Source organism: Zonotrichia albicollis, chromosome Z (assembly GCF_047830755.1).
Source record: "Zonotrichia albicollis isolate bZonAlb1 chromosome Z, bZonAlb1.hap1, whole genome shotgun sequence".
Classification (NCBI taxonomy): Eukaryota; Metazoa; Chordata; class Aves; order Passeriformes; family Passerellidae; genus Zonotrichia; species Zonotrichia albicollis.
The window spans coordinates 70,023,102-70,040,424 of NC_133860.1; the positions used below are offsets into that span (position 1 = coordinate 70,023,102).

General features: G+C 45.4%; 1 protein-coding gene across 1 annotated transcript; it reads left to right on the plus strand.

Annotated features, from left to right (window-relative positions):
- Positions 1 to 8,696: 8,696 nt before the first annotated feature.
- On the plus strand, positions 8,697 to 16,469 carry DNAJC25 (DnaJ heat shock protein family (Hsp40) member C25). The gene is made up of 4 exons (XM_005493400.4): positions 8,697 to 9,226; positions 10,204 to 10,356; positions 12,303 to 12,773; positions 15,705 to 16,469. The coding sequence occupies exons 1-4, from the start codon at positions 8,912 to 8,914 to the stop codon at positions 15,825 to 15,827; spliced, it is 1,062 nt and encodes a 353-aa protein (XP_005493457.4). The 5' UTR covers positions 8,697 to 8,911; the 3' UTR covers positions 15,828 to 16,469.
- Positions 16,470 to 17,323: the final 854 nt, after the last annotated feature.

Here is a 17,323-nt window from a genome sequence, read left to right on the forward strand (position 1 = left end):
GGAAAAAAACCTTCTGTGCACCATTTTTTGCTTCATCTGTGCAATGTTTCTGTCTGAGCTGGAGTCCATTTCCCTCACAGCAGCCCTCCACCTTGCTGCACTTAGCACTGATAACTGCTGTCCTGGTTTAGGACAAATTAGGGGGAAATCTCCAAAAGGGAGCCCCCCCCAAAACAGAACAAACCTCCAACCACCCCTCCCCCAACACCGGGTTCGGGAAGGAATTCCTCGGAGGAGCAAAGTGGAAAACAAAACCTATTTATTTACAAGTAACAAAAAGAACACTCCCCAACACAAGAAAAGAAAAGGAACCAGACTGTGTTGTGAGGGCGCCGAGCTTCTGTCGCAGGCTTCAGGTGTCCTGGAGCTCTCAGGCCAGATCCGGAGCCGGTCCAGTATCTTCAGGGGAGGGTAAGAAAGAGAGACCAAAAGAAAAGGGAAAAAAGGAAAAAAAAACCAGCGCAAAAAAAAAAAGCAGAAAGCAAGCAAGCAAGCAAGCAAGCAAGCGGCTAGCCAAGCCAAGCAGCAAAAGCCCAAAGCGAAAAGTGCCTGGGCACACCCCCTCCCCCCTTTTCCCCATCTGGCCACAGCAAGACGGCCAGGGGTGGGGGGGGGGGGGGGAAGGCACAGCTGCCAGACACAACACACGATATTGGGATAAAGGCTGAAGGCTGTCACCCCACGACACTCCACCCCTTATCCCATATCGTGAACATACAATAAAAAACTTTCATTTCACTTACTCACACCTTTGACACTTACGCATTTCTCTCATCTTACTTGCTCAGACCTTTGACACTTACAGTTTCCTTCTGTCTCACATTCAACAAACAATGACATTCATATATGAGTCTCATCCCACAATCAGATCTCCCTGAGGCACACACCGTGTTGTTCCATCTTTCTGCATTATCCACCATGTATTACCTGGTCCTTGAGCAAAGACAATCCCACGGATGGGTTTGTCTGTACTCGAGGCAGGGTTGATCCATACTGTCTTTCCCAACAAACCTCTGACATGGGCCACTGGGGCTTTATCCCCATCTACTATATTAAGGAGCTCAGACTGAGCAGGACCCGCTCGGTTGGTGGAACCTCGAGTGTTAACTAACCAGGTAGCCTTTGCCAGATGTTGCTCCCAGTTTCTTAAAGACCCCCCACCCAATGCTTTTAAGGTGGTTTTTAACAATCCATTGTACCTTTCCACCTTCCCTGCAGCTGGTGCATGATAGGGGATATGGTATACCCACTCGATGCCATGTTCCCTAGCCCAAGTATTAATAAGATTGTTTTTAAAATGAGTTCCATTATCCGACTCAATTCTCTCGGGAGTACCGTGCCTCCAAAGGACCTGCTTCTCAAGGCCCAAGATAGTGTTACGGGCTGTAGCATGGGACACAGGATAGGTTTCCAACCATCCTGTGGTGGCTTCTACCATGGTTAGTACATAGCGCTTGCCCTGGCGGGTTTGAGGCAGTGTGATGTAATCAATCTGCCAGGCCTCCCCGTATTTGTACTTAGACCACCGCCCCCCATACCAGAGGGGCTTCAGTCGCTTGGCCTGCTTAATGGCAGCGCACGTCTCACAGTCACGAATAACCTGAGAGATACTGTCCATGGTTAGATCCACCCCTCGGTCTCGTGCCCACTTATAGGTGGCATCTCTACCCTGGTGGCCTGAGGCATCGTGGGCCCATCGTGCTAAGAATAACTCTCCCTTATGCTCCCAGTCGAGATCTATCTTCAACTCCCCTATCTTTGCAGCCTGATGTACTTGCTGGTTGTTTTGCTGCTCTTCATTAGCTCTACTTCTGGGGACATGGGCATCTACATGGCGAACCTTCACAGGTAACTTCTCTAACCGGGTAGCGATATCCTTCCACTCTTCCGCAGCCCAAATTGGTTTTCCTCTGCGCTGCCAGCTGGCCTCCTTCCATCTCTTCAGCCATCCCCATAGAGCGTTGGCTGCCATCCAAGAATCGGTATACAAATAGAGCCTTGGCCACTTCTCTCTCTCTGCAATACCTAGGGCCAGTTGAATAGCTTTGATTTCAGCAAATTGACTGGATTCACCCTCTCCTTCAGTAGCCTCTGCAACCCGTCAAGTGGGACTCCATACAGCTGCTTTCCACCTCCGTTTCATCCCTATGACACGACAAGAACCATCAGTGAATAGGGCGTAACGTGTTTCTTCTACTGGCAACTGATTGTATGGCGGAGCTTCCTCAACCCGGGTCACTGGCTCTGGCTCCCCATCTGCAACGCTAAAGCTTTCACCTTCGGGCCAATTTGTAATTATTTCTAGAATCCCAGGGCGATTTAACTTCCCAATTCGAGCGCGCTGCGTAATGAGGGCAATCCACTTACTCCAAGTAGCACTGGTGGCATGGTGGGTAGAGGGAACCTTTCCTCTGAACATCCATCCCAGCACCGGTAGTCGGGGTGTGAGAAGGAGTTGTGCCTCTGTACCAATCACCTCCGAGGCGGCTTGGACTCCTTCATAGGCGGCCAAGATTTCCTTTTCTGTTGGAGTATAGTTATCTTCAGACCCCCTGTAGCTCCTACTCCAAAATCCCAATGGTCGGCCTCAGGTCTCGCCAGGTAGCTTTTGCCAAAGGCTCCAGGACAGACCATGGCTCCCGGCTGCAGAGTAGAGCACGTTCTTCACATCTGGTCCTGTCCTGACTGGACCAAGGGCTACAGCATGAGCGATCTCCTGCTTGATCTGGACGAAAGCTTGCTGCTGCTCAGGGCCCCAATGGAAGTCGTTCTTCTTGCGGGTAACCAAATAAAGGGGTCTCACAATCTGACTATACTCAGGGATGTGCATCCTCCAGAAACCTATAGCACCTAAGAAAGCTTGTGTCTCCTTCTTATCAGTTGGTGGGGACATAGCAGTGATTTTGTTAATAACATCCGCAGGAATCTGACGCCGTCCATCTTGCCACTTCACCCCCAAGAACTGAATTTCTCGGGCAGGTCCCTTGACTTTGCTCTTCTTAATGGCAAATCCGGCGTCCAGGAGAATATGAATTATCTTCTCTCCTTTTTCGAACACTTCTATTGCCGTGTTCTCCCAAACAATGATATCATCAATATATTGTAAATGTTCTGGAGCCTCACCCTCTTCTAGTGCAGCCTGGATCAGTCCATGACAGATGGTAGGACTGTGTTTCCACCCCTGGGGCAATCGGTTCCAGGTATACTGCACTCCCCTCCATGTAAAAGCAAACTGAGGCCTGCATTCTGCTGCCAGAGGGATGGAGAAAAACGCGTTAGCTATATCAATGGTCGCGTACCACTTTGCTGCCTTGGACTCCAGCTCGTACTGCAGTTCCAGTATGTCCGGTACAGCCGCACTCAGTGGTGGAGTCACTTCATTCAAGGCACGATAGTCTACAGTCAATCTCCATTCTCCGTCAGATTTTCGCACGGGCCAGATAGGGCTGTTAAAGGGTGAGTGGGTTTTACTGACCACCCCTTGGCTCTCCAGCTCTCGAATCATCTTGTGGATGGGGATCACAGCATCTCGATTCGTCCGGTACTGCCTGCGGTGCACTGTTGAGGTGGCAATTGGCACTCGCTGCTCCTCTACCTTCAAGAGTCCTACTGCAGATGGGTTCTCTGATAGTCCAGACAAGGTATTCAATTGTTTAATACCCTCTATCTCCACTGCAGCTATTCCAAAAGCCCACCTGAATCCCTTAGGATCTTTGTAGTAGCCATTCCGGAGGAAGTCTATGCCCAAAATACACGGAGCCTCTGGACCAGTCACAATCGGATGTTCCTGCCACTCCTTCCCAGTCAAGCTCACCTCAGCTTCCAACAAAGTCAACTGTTGTGATCCCCCCGTCACTCCAGCAATGGAAACAGGTTCTGTCCCGACGTGTTCCGATGGCATTAAGGTACATTGTGATCCAGTGTCAACCAATGCTTCATAGTCTTGTGGCTCTGATGTGCCAGGCCATCTGATCCACACCTTCCAAAAAACCCGGTTCTCCCGTGCCTCTTCCTGGCTGGAGGCAGGGCCCCTCTAAGCCAGATTGTCCTTCTTTCCTTGGGCATATGCCTTGGAAGTTCCTTCAAGGGGATCAGACATGTCATCGTCATCATCATACTTAACATCTCGGCTACGAGCGACCGGAGCTGCTATCTTTTTGGTTATACTTTCTCTTTTCTTCAAATCACGCACCCGTTGTGCCAAAACAGCGGTGGGTTTTCCATCCCATCTCCTCATGTCTTCTCCAGACTCACGCAGGAAAAACCATAACTCAGCCCGTGGGATGTACCTTCTCTCCCCATCAAAGGAGCGCCGGCGTTGGACACCAGGGCTTCTAATTTGTACGGCTGAGATTTGAATAAGGTCCTCCTTAATCTCTTCCCGGAGTTTCTTATGATTCTCCTCTATTTTGTCTTCAAGTTTCTGCAGTCGGGTTTCCACTGCTGCAATTCTGGCATGAGTTGGGCCATGCACAGCATCTGCATACGCTCGAAGCTTCTTTGCCATATCGAGCACAGTCTCATATGTATCATCTCGCTTCATTATTGCTAGGGCAGAAGCGTATTCAGGTGGCCCAAGTCGCACAAGTTTCCTCCACATTATCGGAGTGCATGGTACCAGGTCCGGATTCCTAGTTGTTGTGTCATCTGAGAAAATGAGCTCTGCCACCGCCATCTCTCTCAGGCGTTGGATCCCCTGTTCTATGGTCTTCCACCGTGTCTGCTGCATATAGAGATCATCCGTACACAGGTACCGTTCTGCTACGCTTCTTAGGACCCGTTCCCAGAGGCTGTGAGGGTTAGCCCCCCTCATCACACCTTGATCGATGGCAGGATCATGTGACAGGGATCCCAAATGCCTCACTTCAGTACCATCCAAAATCGTAACCTCCCCTGCAGCATCCCAAAGGCGGACTAACCAACTAATAATAGATTCGTCAGGTTGTCAGCTGTAATCCTTTCTTAGGCCTCTGAGGTCCTTCAGAGAAAAGGAGTCAATATTGGCTCCAGATTCTGTGCCCCTTGATGTGGCCTCTGATTTTGGTGAGGGTCCTTCTTCTGCATCATCGTCATCATCCTCCACCTTCCGATCGGTCTTGCCTTTACACTTTCCACCTCTTGTATTAGCTGCAACAGCCATGGTTTGGGGCCTATTGTCTGATTCAGCTGCTAGCCTGGAGCCTGGGATGTTAGCTGCAGCCTGGGTCACTGGGATAGTAACTAACTTATCTCCCTGTTCCCTTTCTGCTATCTGCTGCTCCACAGTATCTAGCAGAGTACGGTAAACAAACGCCAAGGCCCAGCTCACTGCAGTAATCCTTTCTTCCTTAGTATTACCATGGCACTTCTCCCTCAAATACTTTGCCACCTCGACTGGATTCTGAATTTGATCAGATGGAAAGTCCCAGTCTATAGGATCAGAAAATTCCTTTAAAGTCTGGCCCATATCCTCCCATTTCCCACTCCAGTCAAGATTTTTCCTGCTTTGTTTTACTCCTGAATCAGGAGTCTCTCTAACCCCTCTAGAAATCTCAGCTTTCATTTTATATACACTCCAGACAGTATAGACAAGGCTTAATAAATTAAATGCCAGAAAGATGGTTTCTTTCAAACTCAGGGGAAAGTCAGTATTTTCTAATAGAGATGTCAACAATTTGTAGGAGAAGAAGGAAGACAAAGGCTGAAAAGCCCCTTCCTCTTCTTCTCCCCAAACAAACTGAGTACACAGCCATGACAACAATCCATACATTCCTGAAATAAAGTCCAGCATTGTTATCCGACACATCATCACACATAAGGCCAGCACAATGATTATTCTGGTTAGTGCCCCCCGCTTACAAAAGCTACTTATTAGGGACAACATCAGAGCTATTTTGGGGTAAGGAAATAACCCTAGGGACCACAAAGGTATTAAAACTTCAAAAGCCCCTAGGGACCAGAAAAACCAGCAAGCTTCCACTCCAAATGACATTATGAATCACCAATATGCCCAAAAAACAACCAAAACCAAAATATTATTGTTATAGGTTTTTTTCCACTCTTTTTGGCCTCCGATTTTCCCGGCCAACGCACCAAAAAGAATACTGTCCTGGTTTAGGACAAATTAGGGGGAAATCTCCAAAAGGGAGCCCCCCCCAAAACAGAACAAACCTCCAACCACCCCTCCCCCAACACCGGGTTCGGGAAGGAATTCCTCGGAGGAGCAAAGTGGAAAACAAAACCTATTTATTTACAAGTAACAAAAAGAACACTCCCCAACACAAGAAAAGAAAAGGAACCAGACTGTGTTGTGAGGGCGCCGAGCTTCTGTCGCAGGCTTCGGGTGTCCTGGAGCTCTCAGGCCAGATCCGGAGCCGGTCCAGTATCTTCAGGGGAGGGTAAGAAAGAGAGACCAAAAGAAAAGGGAAAAAAGGAAAAAAAAACCAGCGCAAAAAAAAAAAGCAGAAAGCAAGCAAGCAAGCAAGCAAGCAAGCAAGCGGCTAGCCAAGCCAAGCAGCAAAAGCCCAAAGCGAAAAGTGCCTGGGCACACCCCCCCCCCCCCTTTTCCCCATCCGGCCACAGCAAGATGGCCAGGGGTGGGGGGGGGGGGGGGGAAGGCACAGCTGCCAGACACAACACACAATATTGGGATAAAGGCTGAAGGCTGTCACCCCACGACAACTGGAAAGGTGCTGATAACACACTGCTGTTTTGGCTATTGCTGAGCAGCACTGGCACAGCACCAGCACTGTCTCTCCAACATTCCTCCCTCCATCAAGGGGGCTGGGGGTGGGCAAGATCCTGGGAGGGGACACAACCAGGCCAGCTGACCCAAACTGACCAAAGCCATATCCCATGGCGCATGATATCAGCTCAGATATAAAAGCTGAGGGAGAAAGGAGGAACCGGGGGCATTCATTTTTACAGTGTTTGCATTCCAAAGCAATCTCTACAATCCTGAAGTCCCACTGCCCAGGACCTGGCCAGACATGGCTTGTGGACGGGAAGAAAAGAATAAAATTATTTTCTTCCTCTTTGCTTGCATGTGCATAAATTATTGCTTTTGCTTTAGTAAACTGCCTGATCTCAACCAATGTGTCGTTTTCCATCTTATTCTCTCTCTCCTATCTCTCCTATCCAGCTGAGAAGGGGAAGTGATAGAGCAGCTTGATGGGCACTAGCCACCTAGCCCAAGTCAACTCACCACAATTTTTTAAGGTCATGGTCTGGAGAGTTGACTCACAGCCTCCAGTGCTGAGAGGCTGGGCTGTAATGAGTAATGAGCTGCAAAGAGGTGGGACTTTTTTTGGGGGGGGACCCATCCCCAACTGATGGAAATTATAAGCATTTATCTTTGCAGAAAGGAGACAGGCAGAGGAGGAGACCAGCCACATGGGAAGCATTCTAGCTTGAAGAACAGCACATGCTCTCTGATGAGCTGACTATTTTTGTGGTGAATATTTGCAGCATCAAGCCCATATCTGCTTTCCTAAGAAAGGTCCAATACTGAGGTGATGTTCCTGCTGGTTACACCAGAGCAGAGATGCAATCCTCCTCTCCAGGAGAAGTCTTTGGGTACAGGACATCACAGGTGGCAGCCGAGCTGTCAAAGCCACCATTTCAGGGAGCTGTGCATACAGAATCACTCAGAATCACAGAATGGGCCAGAATGACCACATATCTGGTCCAACCTCCCTGCTCAAGCAGGGCTACTCTAGAAGACATGGCACAGGATTGCATCCAGGCAGTTCTTGAATCTCTCAGGTGAGGGAGACTCCACAACCTCTTTAGGCAATCTGTTCCAGTGTGCAGTCACCTGCCCAGTAAAGAAATTCTTCTTCATATCCACGTGGAACCTTGTCACCCTCCCTTAGGACACTTCTAGACATAGATGAGGTCACCTATCAATTGTGTCTTTGGGCAGCAGCAGCAGGAGGAGCGTTCTCCACGATTCCTTGCCATGGAGCCAGTTAAATTTTCTTGGACCCTAAACGACAGGCAGTCAGAGCCTGAGCTCTGCCAGGAGCAAGCCTAAACCAGGCACAGGCTCAGGAAGTACTTCAAAAGTTTCTTCCCTGGAAGAATCACAGAATCATTAGGATTGGAAGGGGAATTTGGAGATCACCCACTCCAACGCCCCTGCCATGGCAAGGGTCACCTAAAGCTCGTGGCGCAGGAATGTGTTCAGGTGGGTTTTGAATACCTCCCCACAGGGAGACTCTCTCTGTGACTTCCCTGAGCAGCCTGTCCCAGTGCTCTGCCACTCTAAGTGTAACGTTCTTCCTCATGTTGAAGTGAAACTTCTTGTGTTTACTGCCTTTGCTCCTCATACTATCTCTGAGAACAACTGAAAAGTCTGGCACCACCCTCCTGGCATTGCCTTTGAGACATCTGTGTGCATTAATGAAATCTCCTCTCAGTGGTCTCTTCTCCACACTGAACAGGCCCGGCTCCTGCAGTCTCTCCTCATGAGGGAGATGCTTCAGACCTCAAGTCAGCTTTGTGGCCTCTGGACCCCTTCCAGTATCTCCGTGTTTTTCTTGAGCTGTGGAGCTCAGAAGTTGAACACGGCAGATCAGATACGGCCTCACTAGGGCTGAGTACAGGGGGCAGGATCACCTCATCGACCTGCTGGCAGTGCTCTTCCGAATGCATCCCAGGATTCCGCTGGCGTGGGTGCAGCGCAAGGGCACACCGCCGGCTGGAAGAACGGGCCGGCACAGCCTGTGAGAAATCGGGGACAAAGGAGCGGTCCCAGCGCCCGGCGCCCCGCGCAGGCCGCGCTCCCTCGCTCCCCGCGCCGCCGCCGAGCGCGGGCTCTGTCGCGACCCGCCCCCCGTCGCGCCCCCGCCCTCCCGCGCCGGCCCCGCTGCCGGCCGCGCGCACGGCGCCGAGTGCGGCCCGCCCCGGCCCCGGCCCCGGCGGCGGAGCAATGGCGGCGGCGGCGGCGGCGCGATGGTGCCCGGGCGGGCGGTGGGCGCTGTGCCTGTGCCTGTGCGCGGCGCTGCTGCCGCGGCCGGCTCGGGGCCTCACCGACCGCCTCTACTGCGGCCGCCGAGTCTGCTACGAGGTGCTGGGCGTCAGCCGGCAGGCCAGCAAGGCGGAGATCGCGCGCGCCTACCGGCAGCTCGCCCGGCAGTACCACCCCGACCGCTACCGTGGGGAGCCCGCGGGCGGCGAGGACAGCGGGGCGCAGGCGGCGCACGAGAAGTTCCTGCTTATCGCCGCCGCCTACGAGACCCTCAAGGTGAGAGAGCGGGACCGCCGCCGCGGCCGGAGCCGCTCCGGTAAGCAGTCAGGGAGGGGAGGAGAAACACCCCGAAAAATCCTCCCTCCGTAGCCAGCCCGAGAGTGCGGGAAGGAGGATGGAGTGCTCTTGAAGAATCTTCTGTGTCTAGAATGGGTTCAAATTTATTTATTTATTTATTTGTAACGGACCGACTAGGCTTTATCTTGGAAGTGTACCTTTTCAAGTAGCAGTGACTCGAGTAGCGTATGGGATCTGTAAGGGAAGGCTTCTCAGGGCAAAGCATGTGTGACTTGGCAAAGATGGAACCCAGGAATGGAAGAAGGAGACGTGTAAGTGTTTTAAGGCTACAAGGGAATAGAAAAGGGAACTTTTTTTTTTTTTTTTTTTTTTTTTTGCGGGAGTGAAGGGAGGGACAGAATTCGTAAGGAATTCAGTTGAGCCTGGCAAAATTATATTTCTCATTCTGCAATTACATGGAGGAAAATGATGAAAAACTCAGAAGACATGAGAACAATGAGGTTTTGAACTGGCCTTCCATTGGGCAGTTTCCATAGCCCTGAAAACTAGTTCCTTTAAGTTTTGTAAAACAATTTCCTGATAGGTTCTTCATCTGAAAATCTTTTCCTGAACAATACTTATTAACTCCTGTCCAGCTGGACTTCCCATTCTGAAGTTAAACAGCCTACACTGTGGATTTTAGTTGCTTGTCCGTTTTCTAGTTTTAAATGGCTTTGCACAGTGCCTGCTTATTCATTTTATGACTAAACATATCATATGTGCATGGGCAGATAAGTGTGAGAACAAATTAATAGAAAATATGAGAAAACAACGAATTTCCTCTATGTTTCATACTCCCTTGTGCTGCCGCCAGTTTTACAGAAGCATGGTCCTTAATGAGGTGTAAAACACATGTACAGTAGAGCAAGTGAAAACGGGAATTTAAGCCTGAATGAGTTTTTCATGTCATCCTGCAGGATGAAGAAACACGTAAAGATTATGACTACATGCTGGATCATCCTGAAGAGTATTACAGGCATTACTACCACTACTACCGCAGGAGATTGGCACCTAAAGTAGATGTCACAATAGTGATCCTAGTTACAGTGTGTGCCATCTCCGTGTTTCAGGTAAAATTTCACCTTTACATCCTACTGCTCTCTGAGTTTCTGAACAAGAAGAAAAGTAGTGGCAGCTCTCATAATGTGCCATTTAATAACAAGTGTTATTTGAGGAGCTGTTCCTCTGTGCTGTGGTTCAGGTCTGTGTGGTGTCCATAAAAATCATGAAGTCAGGAGGTACTTAGCAGATTTTTGACTGCCCTTAGTACCTTGAACAATGGTAGAAATTAATTTTGTTGAGACAAGGTGCATCTTTTCTCAAGAATTTACTCGATTCTTCCTGGCAGGCTCAGAGTATCTCATGCAGGACTAGTGCCCCAAATAACGTGTGTCAATTTGTCAAGATGCATAAGTAAATTTAAAAAAAAAAACAGACTAGCAAACTGAATTCAAGATTCAATTCAGATGATAGAACTGAATATCAGGACTTTACTAAACTTGTGTGAATCTCGCATTGTGGTGTATTTTAAACACCACATTCATGAAGTCAGGAGAGAAGCAAATTCAGTTCAGCAGAGTTTACTCTGAAGGTGGTAGATCCAAGGCCAAGAAAACCCCCTGTGTTTTAGATGAAAAAGCTTGTGCTGTTGCTGACAAGAGGACAAAAGTGCATAACTTCTCTTTAGAATCTTTTAAATCACTGGTTCAAAACATCATTAAAAATACCCAAGAAGTTTAAGAAATGAAGATATGGCTTATGCTGTGGTGCAGGTTGCTCAGTGTTTAGTAGGATATTGGAAGTTAGAATAAAAAGTATGTTGATCAGAATTTGAGAACTTGGAATAATAAATTCTAATGGCATATTCAGCTAGATATCCAATTTATCTTCAGATTTAGAAGCGACAATGTTTCATTTCATATCTTATTTCTTTTCTGTAAGTGCAGACACTTCACTTTCCTGGAGTCCCAACTGCAAAATGCTTCTAAATTTTGTATAAGCGTCTATGTGAATTGGTTTGCCCATCTTGCTTTCTGTTGTTTCTGCTCCTTTGCTAAGGTTGTAATAATGAGTTTATGTCTGCGCTTGGTCTTGGTAAGCAGTGTGACAGTGTGACATGTGTTAAAAAAGTTGCATCAGTGAGACATGCTTGGATGTCCCAAGAAATAAAGTGAGCTGCTAACTTTTTCCCTCTTTGCCTATCTAGTTTCTTCCATGTTTTCTGTGCCTCATCTCGGATCATTTACAAGACACTAGAGGGGAATAACATCAGCTCTTGGCTAGTCTTTGTGCTTCTTCTGTCTTCAGAAGGAAGCATTCTCAGGGTTGTGCTGTACAGGGCTAGAAGCTGGACTTGGTGATCCTTGTGGGTCTCTTCCAGTTCAGGATGCTCTATGATTCTGTGTTCATCTAGGCAGTAAATTTCTGGTTTGTTGTCTGGGGGCTTTTTTCCCCCACTCCCTTGAAATCCAGAGGGCAGCTGGAGATCAGAGAGGTATGTTGAGTCTTGTAAAGTGGACACTGCCAGACTAATGAGATTGTCTCATACTTTGTCGATGTTCAGTAAATTGTTTTAAACAGTTAAATTAAACAGTTTAAATAGGCACTGGGTAACAATTTTATACTTAAATATTCATATACTAGCTGCTATATTTATAAATCTAAAAAGAGGGGCTTCTGAGAATGGCTGGCACAGCCTGGTATTAACTTGCAGGAGATTGGCATCTACTCAGGAACAAAGCTGTTGAGAGCAGTGTCTGCTTGGCCTTCCTTGTCATCATAAATTGCTGCGAGATACACTTGTATTCATCCATTTTCCAGGTGCTTTACTGGGTCTGGAGGGATAGAGACTGTGACACCACAGAAGTAGTGTTAGCTTCACTTTTTACCCTTACTGTAATGTAACTGTGGTTAAAAGTGTGTGACAGCATTACTTATTTCTTTTCCTGGCAAACCCCCAGATAGGAATGTGTCTGTATTAAAACATGGTTTTACATTTGCTGTTCTTAAATTACAGTTCTTCAGCTGGTGGAGTAGTTACAATGAAGCTATCAACTACTTAGCATCTGTGCCAAAATACCGTATACAAGCTACTGAGATTGCCAGGCAACAAGGTTTACTCAACAAGACTAAAGAAAAAGGCAAGAACAGGCGGTCTAAAGAAGAAATTCGTGAAGAGGAGGAAGAAATTATCAAAGACATTATTAAAAATAAAATAGATATAAAGGGTGGTTATCAGAAGCCCAAAATATATGATATCCTCCTATTTCAGATCCTTCTTGCTCCTTTTTACTGGTGCAAATACATAGTTTGGTACTGTTGGTGGATTTATTGTTTCACTATTAAAGGGCAAGAGTATGGTGTGGAAGAAAAGTTGTATATCATACGAAGGTACATGAAAATGTCTCAGTCTCAGTTTGACAGCCTGGAAGATCATCAAAAAGAGATCTTTCTTGAACGGCAGCTTTGGATACGAGAAAACTATGAGGTGGGTAGTAATACTGAAATTGGCCGGGAAATAAACTTTCTAATACAACTTGAAGTATTAGAAAGCAGGCATTCTTTATTACAGCACTGGACACACTCCAAGCATATATACTCTAATCAAATGTGTGTCTTGAAACTTTACAGTGGGGTATTTATTCCATCGTGATCATACATACTCATTGCAAAGTACTTCCTAGCTTATACATAAACATCACTTTTCCTAGAGCTAATTTGCAAGCATCTGAGTCCTGCTGGAAGTCCTTTTATGGTTCTAGAGTCTTGTCTGAAGGGGTCTGTGGTGCTTGTATTGACTGAGTGCTTCAATGTTACAGGTGTCCTTTCCTTGAACTTTTTCTTCCAGCACGTGATGTTGCTTCTTATTACATGCAAAAACACCACTGTTTTCCTTATTATCTTATTAGTTCCTTATTACTTCCTTATTAGTTCATCCACTGGTTCCAGCTACTTTTACATACTTTACCTTTTTTTAGTAATTAGTCTTTAAGGTCTATCCAGCAGCTTCAGGGAAACTGAAGATCTCTCTTCTCTATGTTATTTATCAGTAGCCCTGGCGGAAAAACTAATGTTGGTTATCCAGCAGTCCCAGAGCAGTAATAACAGTGTGCTATTATGGTAGGTTGAAGACTACTGTCTGTTCTCCAAACTGTAATAATTTTTAATAAGAATTACCCAGATTGTCTGAAGCTCCTATTTATAAGTCTTCTAAGCTGTTAATTTCTAGCTCAGACTGTTTTGATTGGTTGGTTGTTGTTGTATTGGTTTGGTTTTCCCACCTGTCCTTTGATAGTGCTTTGGCCTGTCGTGAGTTGTAGACTGTTCTTGCAGTGCTGCATACCTGTTCAAGTAGGGATGGCATAAAAACCACCATTAGGCACAACTTCTGCTCTTGCCATGGACAGTCATGAAATTAATAGTCAATACTAGATAGTCACTATGTGATTTTTAAAAATTCTGTGAGAGCAGAGAAAGAACATGAGCCACAGCATGGGATCTGCAGTCCAGAATTATTTGGGATGCTGGGGCATGGGAGGTTGACAAAACCCTCCTGTTATTCTATAGAGGTGCATCTGTGAGCCATTTGGATGGGTGGTTTCTGAAGAAAAACATGAGAATGTTAACTTAGTCTGCTTCAGGGGAAAAAGAGTTGGTGCTGCAGTTCTGCATATGCTGAGAAAAGAGGTAGGATGATGGCAGGACACCAAAGAGTGTTTTCTGGCAAACCCATCCTAACTGAGCACATATGCATACCTGGCAGCTAATCCTTTTCACAATAACACCTGTTTTACCATTTTCCTCTTCAAGTTTGTAGATAACCTACCCTTGCCTGCTTTTGAAGAAACAGTCTGGGAGTCCAAAGACTGAGTAATACTGCTAGTTAAAGCAGATATTAACATGGAAAAAGATTGGATGGATGTCCTGTAGTAGAGAAAAACTGCACTGGTTTCCCATCCATGCAGTTTTTAACAAAGGATGTTTTGATCACTGAATGTGAAAGAGCTGTATTTGCCACAGGTAAAGTCTTTTTAGCTCACACTTCTCTCCTGTGGTGGTCAGCAGTTCATTTTCCTGACAGATACAGGACAACTGCACCTGTATAGTAATAGTTATCCCACATACTTTGTGCTTTGTAACTTTCTGAAAAGGAAATTTTGTCTTTGTAGGTAATTGCTTTAATAAGTTTTACCTGGTCAGTTGTATGCGTTGAAGTTTTCAGTCTCTGCTGTGCCACTGGTCATGAGTTCATCAATACTTGTAAAAGGCAGTAGAAGAGGATTTTTGAAGCCACCTGGACTTCCTGCTCATTCCAGTATTACTGGAAATGGAGAATGATCATGCTTTGTTCTGTTCTTGTGCTAGCTGTGCTTTTGTGTACCACTGCCATATCCTTACTTGAAACGTAGTAATGTATTTTCTAGGCTGAAAAATATTGCTATAGTGTTTGTCCCCAAAAGCTTGTCTGTTCCTTCATCACTGGAGATACCTGTCTACTTATTGTTCAGTTTTCCAGTGTTTTAGGATGGGAAAGACCAGGAATTCAATACACAGGGCTCCACAATATTTTTACTGTTTCCTAATGATTCTTAAAACCTTTATGATCACTGAGCATTGAGTGTGTGTATTCATGTAGCCATCTATAACATGTTTTAAAATCTTGTTTGTATAGTGGAGCCCTAAATTTAATAGGCCTTTGAGTTAGACTAAGTCACATGACACTGAGATGATAAAATCATGGATGGTTTTGAGATTTATGCTGGCTGCTTTTACATAAACTGCCTTCCAGAATAAAAATGCAGATACTGTTGCATCTTTCTGCCTTTTATTTTTTTTCAGATTATTGACTTTGCTGATAACTGTTGATTCCACTGCAGTGAGAGAATATTACTTGACAGAATATAATTGTTTATCTTTTTGTACTGTAAATACTGGATGCAGATATTTGAGATATTCTCAACTTTGCTGAGAACCTTACTTAGGAAAAAAAAGTTCCATAATGGTATTCTGTTAGATTATTACTTTGAGAAGGAAGAACAGCTAAAAATGAGGAGCTGAACAGCTGCATTGAACAGTGTGTGCTGAAGGGGTTAGCTTTTCAAAACACAAGCAGTTGCTTAGTGTGTATTTTGTTGGATTCATTGGGCATCTACTTCTCTAGCAAAGAAATGTTTTGAAGCTTTCAGGAAAGTTGTTCTGCTCTCAGAAAAACACAAAGCATCTTGGGCAGTGAGTAGTAGGCTCTTGGGCTGCAGGTGCTCCAACACTTCGTGTTGGTCAGAATCTGCTTCAGCACTGCAATCCAGTCTTTTGTAAGAAAAATGGGCTGGCAAACAATTGAAGAATAAACACTTAGACCCCAATGAGGCTCTGTTAAGCTGTTTCTTCATCCTTATTAAAAACCTCTCTGTCTTACCAGGTGTATAAACGAGAGCAAGAGGAGGAGTTAAAGAAGAAGATGGCCATGGATCCCCGATGGAAGAGATACCGGCGGTGGATGAAGAATGAAGGACCTGGAAGACTGACTTTTATTGATGATTGAAGGTTGCTGAACAAAATGTGTGCTATTGCTGAAAGTGATTTGCAAAACTTTTCATTACATCATTCAGAGTTTTGTCTGCTGTGGCTTAGCAGTGATCTAAAACTCAGGAACTATTACATCAGGCGGAAGCATAATACAGGTTTACCATTTTTATAAATCAGACCTATTAAAACAGGCTCAACCTGAAGTATATATGCCATTTACTTGGGGATATCAATGTGGAATTCATTATTCCAAACAATGTATTTTTACTAGATACTTCAAATTCATCAATGAACCCATAACTCTAGTCTTTCTGAAAATGTTTTTAGTTCAAACCTTGACAAGTCTCAGTTTTCCTCTTTAAGCTGAAGGGTTTCTGCAAGTGGAAACTGAAAATGCTTATAAAAGATTCTGAAGTAAGGGCCATTTTCTGTTTTCCTCTCTTTCCTCCTACTTTTCAATCTAATTTCTAAGATGCCAAATTGGTTGTTTTTCATGTAAACAATATGGGGATTATACAAGACTACTGCTATTCCTGCTTCACTTGGAAATGGATTTTATTCTTTGTGGGAATAAATGATGCATGATTGATCATCCTTGTGATGCAAACAAGCCTTAATTCTTTGTTCTAAGAGTAATTAATGAAAGCGTATGCTTGGATATTTTGTGGTTTTTCATCTTGTACATTGGATTATACCTGCTTGTTCAGAACAAGTATGCCAGTGAATATTAGTTTATTAAATGTGACATTTCTTTCAGCAAAGTATTGATTAAAGGGAAAAATGACCCTTTTGTTAAAAAGGGCAGTTTTGATGCCTTATGTAAATAAAAGTTTATATATGCAGACTTAATTAGTTTAAAATTCTAAATCTTAAGTATTCATTACATTTATCTCTTCTGATCAGACCTCTGAGTACTTAGAATAAATAATGCATAACAGCAGTCTGTGGTTTGCTCTGTAACGACCCAGGTCAGAGAGTTTCTGTGATTTGCTGGTAAAAGGGATTCTGCTACCTTATTCCTCTTCAGTAATTTTACTGGGGCAGGAAAGATGGGAGCACAGTCTCTCTCCTGTCCTCACTCTTGTAAAAGTGAGTTCCTTAGAAGGAAACTGCTGAAAACAGTGCCTTGTTAGCTGCCTTCTGTGGAGATTGGTTCTGGGAGCACAGGTTTTGAACTGCTGCTCCTGACCTTTTGCACATTTTTGAAATGTAGTTTCAGTTTTCTGTTTAAAATAACATATTCAAAAACATGTGTTGTAGTTTTATGTCCAGCTGGAGATGAAACACCTCATAGCCACTTGTTCAACTCTCCTTTCTTTGGCCCCTGCCCTGGTAGAACAGAGACAAGAGTCAAAGTAAAACTTGTATGTTCTGATAAGAACAGTTTAATAATTGAAATTACATTAACAATGAGAAATAATAAACAAGTAATGCACGATGCAAGTGATCACCAGCCACTGATATGCCAGACAGCCTTTCCTGCACCCAGATCCACAGGCCTTCTGGGTAACC

What these genes read in the sequence shown, in the direction of transcription:
- DNAJC25 (XM_005493400.4), top strand. Translation starts at nt 8,912, where the DNA reads ATGGCGGCGGCGGCGGCGGCGCGATGGTGCCCGGGCGGGCGGTGGGCG. An exon ending in GTGCCATCTCCGTGTTTCAG is followed by an intron (nt 10,357 to 12,302) that starts GTAAAATTTCAC and finishes CTTAAATTACAG; the next exon opens with TTCTTCAGCTGGTGGAGTAG. An exon ending in GGATACGAGAAAACTATGAG is followed by an intron (nt 12,774 to 15,704) that starts GTGGGTAGTAAT and finishes CTGTCTTACCAG; the next exon opens with GTGTATAAACGAGAGCAAGA.